General features: G+C 44.9%; 1 protein-coding gene and 1 non-coding gene across 2 annotated transcripts in view; one reads left to right on the top strand and one right to left on the bottom strand.

The window, feature by feature from the left end:
- Positions 1 to 2,508, bottom strand: part of TANGO6 (transport and golgi organization 6 homolog) — a gene marked incomplete in the record, with an annotated part of 435,716 nt that extends 433,208 nt beyond the window's left edge. The window contains 1 exon segment of the mRNA XM_078784327.1: positions 2,375 to 2,508. Within this exon segment, the coding sequence (XP_078640453.1) occupies positions 2,375 to 2,426 (52 nt within the window).
- Positions 2,509 to 2,688: 180 nt separating this feature from the next.
- On the top strand, positions 2,689 to 2,761 carry TRNAM-CAU (transfer RNA methionine (anticodon CAU)). The gene has a single exon. It is a non-coding gene; the product is annotated as a tRNA-Met (tRNA).
- The last annotated feature ends 4,710 nt before the right edge of the window (positions 2,762 to 7,471 follow it).

Raw genomic sequence — 7,471 nt, forward strand, 5'->3', positions numbered from 1 at the left:
AGTTAGGATGAATCGTTTTAATTTAATCGCAGTTTGAATTCGTTTTAAAACATAGTTTAACGGCAACATAGTTTTCCAACGTGAAATAAATGAATACGCTGTCAAATGTGCCGTCCGAGGCAGAGTCTGATCGCCACGTTCGGCACACGTGATAGCTCGCTGCTCTCTGATTGGTTGAAGCGTTTTTTGGACATAGCTCGGTAGGTACTTGTCCGATTAATTACAAACCTTGAAAAGGCACATCCTCGGGTCCCCAGCAATATACCTGGCAAGTTTCAAGTATATCGGACCCGTGGTTGTCGAGAAACAGCGGTCACAGACACACAGACACACAGACACACAGACACACAGACAGACACACAGAGATTGCTGGAATTATAGATAGATATGTAAATCCATTCAAAATTTCACTGTCATTCCCCCATTCCCTTGGGAACAAAATTTCATGCTGTCATTTCAAATGTCCCTTCCATGATTCGCCATCTTGTCCCTTCCATGATCCGCCATCTTATTCGCAGTATGGCGATATATCTATTTCCGGTGACGTCAAACGTTTCATAGAGAGCTTCGTAAGCGAACCTCTATGGCAATTGCATGTATATGTAATAGCCGGCGAAGCCGGTGTTGTCAATAAACGCGTACGTATTATGTCGAAAACCAGATTATGCTGGATCCCTTGGCTTGAGAATTCCGAAGCGCAATGGAGGCCGCCGTCTTGCGGATGCGGCAGTATGCATAACAAATTGAAAAACGTTCAATCGGAGTTTCTTTCACCCATCTTTGTTTGATTCACAATCTTATGCACCTCTAATTTATAATTAAAATACTTTAAGACCAACCTCGGCCCGCACGGGCCTGGTTATCTTCAACGAAAAGCGTCACCAAACACCGGAACCAATGAGATTCGAGCATTTGAAAAAATATTTCTAAAATCAAATCACGCAATGGAGGCCGCCATCGACCGGATGCGGAAGTTTGCATAAAACAATTGCGAAAAAGTTCAATAGGAGTTTGTTTCACCCGTCTTTGTTTGATTCACAATCTAATGCACCTCTAATTTGTAATTAAAATACGTTAAGACCAACCTCATTATCTTCAACGAAAATCGTCACCAAACACCGGAACCAATGAGATTCGAGCATTTGAAAAATATTTTTTTAAAGCTTATTACGCGTTTCGGAGGGTGAAAACGGCGTCAAATATTCAAAAATTGATGAAGAATTATTTTTTAGAAATCTCGCGGCCGTCGAGGATAGTTTTTCATGGCCGGAAATATCCGAAGTTGAGACGGAATTCACCGAATTAATCAAGAAGTAAATTTTATCAATTTTAATCTCATCCAGAATGCAAATGGTACCTACTACACCTACCTACTACCTAACCTACTGATGCCACAGTGATGGGTAAAATAGTGGCAAGAGGCTTTGGCTTCGCCAGCTCATTGTGGCTTTGCAGTCGGGTACTAGTAAAAATAGGTATTGCTTTTAATGTTTACTTCATCTCTTGGCCTTGCTGTGTTTTAATTTGTTGGGTGTAGTGACTAAGGTAGTGTAGCTGGTGGTACCTCATGAGGTGGTTCAAATATCTTAAGATTTTTAATAGAGAGCTTCGTAAGCGAACCTCTATGGCAATTGCATGTATATGTAAATCCATTCAAAATTTCACTGTCATTCCCCATTCCCTTGGGAACAAAATTTCATGTTGTCATTTCAAATTTCCCTTCCATGATCCGCCATCTTGTCCCTTCCATGATCTGCCATCTTGCTCACGTGATCTTGCTTTGGTCTGGCGCGACCGATAAATTATTTTCACCTGATTAAAATCAACAAATTACAATACAGTACTGTACAGAACGGATTTTGAATTCGAAACCGCTCATCATTTACGCCAGCTACACCGACTTCTTTTTTTCCACCAGCTACACCGCTTTCAGTTTTCCGCCAGCTACACCGACTTCAGTTTTCCGCCAGCTACACCGACTTCATTTAAGGCAGGTACACCGATTTCAGTTTTCCGCCATCTCCACCGACTTCATATACACTTTAACTACCTTTGGAGTCGACACCACCACGTAGCTCACATCTCTCAACTAAACAATATAAAAAAGCGATCCTTATTTTGCGAGGGCTGCATACCGTACTCCATCGACTGACCATTGATTGTCGACGAAGCTCTCGCCTCTCACTCTACGCAATGCGTATTTTCATGTTATGAAATGATTACAGTGCAAAGTCGTTGAGTGAAACAAAATCTCAATCGCAATTATTACAAACAGTAACCAAATCGACGCTTCCGTGGATCGCCCTCGTTTACCTCATAACATGAATAAGGGAAGTTATCATAAGTTAAAAACGTCTTAATCTCAATAACCTACCTGAAACAGAAACCAGAATCTTGAGAGCCTCAATTATCGACGCGGAACTCATAATTTTGGTGGAAAGTAAGTTTGAAGCTGTTTAAAACAGTTTCTTCTGGCGGACATGACGTTGGAATGAAGGACCGTAACAGTGCACCTCGGTCACGTGACACGATAAAACATGCCGCTGTTTTTCCAATTTATTGTCGGATTTCGCAAATTAATTTCTTTTTGACAAAAGGTGACGAAATGAAAATCGAAATGTTAATCAATGAATTGTATAAACATCTAAATGTTGTTCTAAAGATATTCTTCATGGAAATAGCGTATCTGCCTCGTTAGCGCAGTAGGCAGCGCGTCAGTCTCATAATCTGAAGGTCGTGAGTTCGATCCTCACACGAGGCATGTCTTCTTTTATTACTAATTATGGTAGGCTTTTTCTACCGCTAATTATGATGGCCTCAAAAATAAAGATTTTCAATGTGGGTTTATCGTCGAGTAAGAAATAGAAATGTATATTTATTAACATTACGTCCACAGACACGAAGCAATTTTTTTTTTTGACCAACCGACTGCATCCTCCCCCACCCACTCCCCAATGCTCCTCCCCCCGATGCCCCTCCCCACGATGCACCTCTCCGCGATGCTCCTCCCCCCAGATGCTCCTCCCCCCGATGCGCCTCCCCACGATGCCCCTCCCCACGATGCTCCTCCCTTCCTTCTCACATCGATCTCCCAGTCTCAACCTTCTACCTAGAGTCCCTGTATATGGAGGGTGGAGGATCGCACACAGTGTGGAGGATCGCACACAGGGTGGAGGATCGCACACAGGGTGGAGGATCGCACACAGGGTGGAGGATCGCACACAGGGTGGAGGATCGCACACAGGGTGGAGGATCGCACACAGGGTGGAGGATCGCACACAGGGTGGAGGATCGCACACAGGGTGGAGGATCGCACACAGGGTGGAGGATCGCACACAGTGTGGAGGATCGCACACAGGGTGGAGGATCGCACACAGGGTGGAGGATCGCACACAGGGTGGAGGATCGCACACAGGGTGGAGGATCGCACACAGGGTAGAGGATCGCACACAGGGTAGAGGATCGCACACAGGGTAGAGGATCGCACACAGGGTAGAGGATCGCACACAGGGTAGAGGATCGCACACAGGGTAGAGGATCGCACACAGGGTAGAGGATCGCACACAGGGTAGAGGATCGCACACGGATCGCACACAGGGTAGAGGATCGCACACAGGGTAGAGGATGACACACGGGAAAGAGGGAGAGGATCGCACACGGGAAAGAGGATCACACAAAGGGGACAGGGGGAGAGGATCGCACACACGGGAGAGAGGGAGAGGATCACACACGGGAGAGAGGGAGAGGATCGCACACAGGGGAGAGGATCACACAAAGGGGAGATGGGGAGAGGATCGCACACAGGGTAGAGGATCGCACACAGGATAGAGGATCACACACAGGGTAGAGGATCACACACAGGGTAGAGGATTGCACACAGGGCAGGGGATCGAATACAGGGGAGAGGGGGAAAGGATTGCACACGGGAGAGTTGGGAGGGTAGGGGGGAGAAGGGAGAGGTGGGTGGGAAAGTGACACTTCTAGCTTGACATGATAGGATTGACATGACTTGAGTGGGGGGAGAAGGGTGGGAGCGGGGGGAGAAGGGTGGGAGCGGGGGGAGAGTGACACTTATACCTTGACTTGAGAGGAATCATTTGATTCACTTGTCTTGAGAGTAGGATAGGGGAGTGAATGTGCCTTGATTGACTGACTTCTGTTGTTCATTTTTACACTTGAAAGCATCGAATACACTTCGCTTTACAAATTAAAAATGGTTTCAACCAAACATTATTATTTAATAAATATTGCATTACACAGTTAAACCACATATGCAATTTATGACATACAAAGTTTTTCAAAGCATTGTTTAATTACATAGTTGGAAAAGAGTTACCTCATCTTAGATAAAACTCTTTATATATAGCCCGGGAATATGAAAAAATATAATCAGACTACAGTTCGATCCCTAACTTCAATTTTCAGTCGCTGTACTTTTACCATGTAAAGAAATAAGTAATTCCCTAGTAGGGAACCCAACCCTCCCTCCTCACCATTCTTTCTCCTCCCCCACCCCCGCCCTCTCCTCCCCCACCCCCGCCCTCTCCTCCCCCACCCCCACCCTCTCCACCCCGTCCACGCATCGTGTCCGACCAGATACATTCAAAACGGCTATTACTATGCATTTTACCAATAAAATGCCAATATTTACCCGATGTTCTCACCTTTTGCTGCAACCGACACTTAAACCATCTTAGCGACTATGAAAATGAAATGAGGTGGTGAATTAGGGTTGACGTAAAGCCGTGAGAGAGTCCGAAAGCGTGAGCCTTACAAAAGAGGCTTCTGACTTCTGAGGCCTCGGAGATATGCATGCGGAGCAAAACAAAATGGTGGTGAAATGATTTTGAAGCCCCTCCCTGAACGGGTGAAGCCCCTCCCTGAATGGACGGACTGACAGACTGGAGGAGAGTATTATGGTCTAGATTAGATTAGCCAACTTGGTCCTCCTATATAGTCCTTATGAGCCTGGATCCTAGATTTCTGTGTACAAAAAAAGAAAGAAAATGCAAAGACATTTACTCTTTAGTATCCTTCCGTTGTGAAAACTTTGTGAACGATTTTGTCTTGGAAAATTATTCAAATGAAAGAAAGAACATTGCAGTCGTAAGTTTCTTGAGAGGGAGTTTATTGAAAACCAATTGTTTTATTTATTGTGAATATACTATTTAATATCTTGTTCCCAGGTCTTAAAGTATTTGTCGAAGTATTAATCGAATTTTGTTGAACAAGAATTGTTTTTTTTTTAGGTGCTCAAAAGCAAGACCCTAATATCTTAAGCCAGCCACCTTAACCGTTAAGCCAACACCAGGCTTTGTACACCTGCTGCCCTTTGTAGTTTAGCTCCTCCATGAGCGAGACCACAATTGAGCTGATGGAAGGGAGAAAATTTGCCGAACCTTATCGTCTGGTTTTTGAAAAGAATATTCCAAAAGTATCACTCATACAATCCGTTCCGCAGCAAAATGGAGCCGGGGTTCTTGCGCCAGAAATCGTCGGATGCAGCAGAACTTCAGCGCAGCTTGTTGTCCTCACAATAGTAAGTGTCCCAGGATGAACAGGTCTGGGGTGGATTTGCTGACTCTCATGGACCTTTGCTCCTGAAGATTTGACCTCTGAGGTTTTTTCCCAGGATGAGCAGGTCTGGGGTGGATTTGCTGACTCTCATGGACTTTTGCTCCTGACGATTTGACCTCTGAGGTTTTTTCCCAGGATGAACAGGTCTGGGGTGGATTTGCTGACTCTCATGGACCTTTGCTCCTGAAGATTTGACCTCTGAGGTTTTTTCCCAGGATGAACAGGTCTGGGGTGGATTTGCTGACTCTCATGGACCTTTGCTCCTGAAGATTTGACCTCTGAGGTTTTTTTCCCAGGATCAGCAGGTCTGGGGTGGATTTGCTGACTCTCATGGACTTTTGCTCCTGAAGATTTGACCTCTGAGGTTTTTTCCCAGGATGAGCAGGTCTGGGGTGGATTTGCTGACTCTCATGGACTTTTTCTCCTGACGATTTGACCTCTGGGGTTTTTTTCCCAGGATGAGCAGGTCTGGGGTGGATTTGCTGACTCTCATGGACCTTTGCTCCTGAAGATTTGACCTCTGGGGTTTTTTTTCCCAGGATGAGCAGGTCTGGGGTGGATTTGCTGACTCTCATGGACTTTTTCTCCTGACGATTTGACCTCTGAGGTTTTTTCCCAGAATGAACAGGTCTGGGGTGGATTTGCTGACTCTCATGGACTTTTGCTCCTGACGATTTGACCTCTGGGGTTTTTTTCCCAGGATGAGCAGGTCTGGGGTGGATTTGCTGACTCTCATGGACCTTTGCTCCTGAAGATTTGACCTCTGAGGTTTTTTCCCAGAATGAACAGGTCTGGGGTGGATTTGCTGACTCTCATGGACTTTTGCTCCTGACGATTTGACCTCTGAGTTTTTTTCCCAGGATGAGCAGGTCTGGGGTGGATTTGCTGACTCTCATGGACTTTTGCTCCTGACGATTTGACCTCTGAGGTTTTTTTCCCAGGATGAGCAGGTCTGGGGTGGATTTGCTGACTCTCATGGACTTTTGCTCCTGACGATTTGACCTCTGAGGTTTTTTCCCAGAATGAACAGGTCTGGGGTGGATTTGCTGACTCTCATGGACTTTTGCTCCTGACGATTTGACCTCTGAGGTTTTTTTCCCAGGATGAGCAGGTCTGGGGTGGATTTGCTGACTCTCATGGACCTTTGCTCCTGAAGATTTGACCTCTGAGGTTTTTTCCCAGGATGAGCAGGTCTGGGGTGGATTTGCTGATTCTCATGGACTTTTTCTCCTGACGATTTGACCTCTGGGGTTTTTCGGAGCTGTAACACAAGGCAGACATGAGCAGTTAACAAACATAATATAATATATACTATATATACAAATCGAACCCCCTAACTTGATGAGGCAGCAGGGCACAGATCGATTCACATCACAGCACTTGTTGATCTGTTATATCAACAAGTGTCACATTACATATGTCTGCCATACGAACACATTGTCCATGCCCTGCTGGATCATCATTTAGGAGGTTTGCAGTCAAGAATCATAAATTAAATGAAAGGACCATATTGACACTAGATGTGACATACATAAACATAAATTATGCCAACACATCGCTTCCAAACTAGGATGGAATCTGTGTGGCACCCAGGTCTTTGAAAACTGAGATTTACGTCATACGTGCGTGTGTCTGTCCAGGTTATAATTTTGTATAATATCTTCGCCTTTACCAATGTTTACCAAGTTTGGCAATAGCCAAATTTGTAGAGCATTCGTTGAACGACCCATTTGTTTCAGAGATTCTTGGCACCATCCAGTACTGTACTTTCATAATATTTAACCAGTTAAGAACCAGAGACGGTGTATGTACATGTCTGTACTATGTAAATTGGTGAACCCAAACAACTTACCTGTGAGTGCTTTGTGTTCTTTTTCGACGAGTTTTATTCTTT

The sequence above is a fragment of the Myxine glutinosa genome, chromosome 9 (assembly GCF_964187855.1).
Source record: "Myxine glutinosa chromosome 9, kmMyxGlut1.1, whole genome shotgun sequence".
Classification (NCBI taxonomy): domain Eukaryota; kingdom Metazoa; phylum Chordata; class Myxini; order Myxiniformes; family Myxinidae; genus Myxine; species Myxine glutinosa.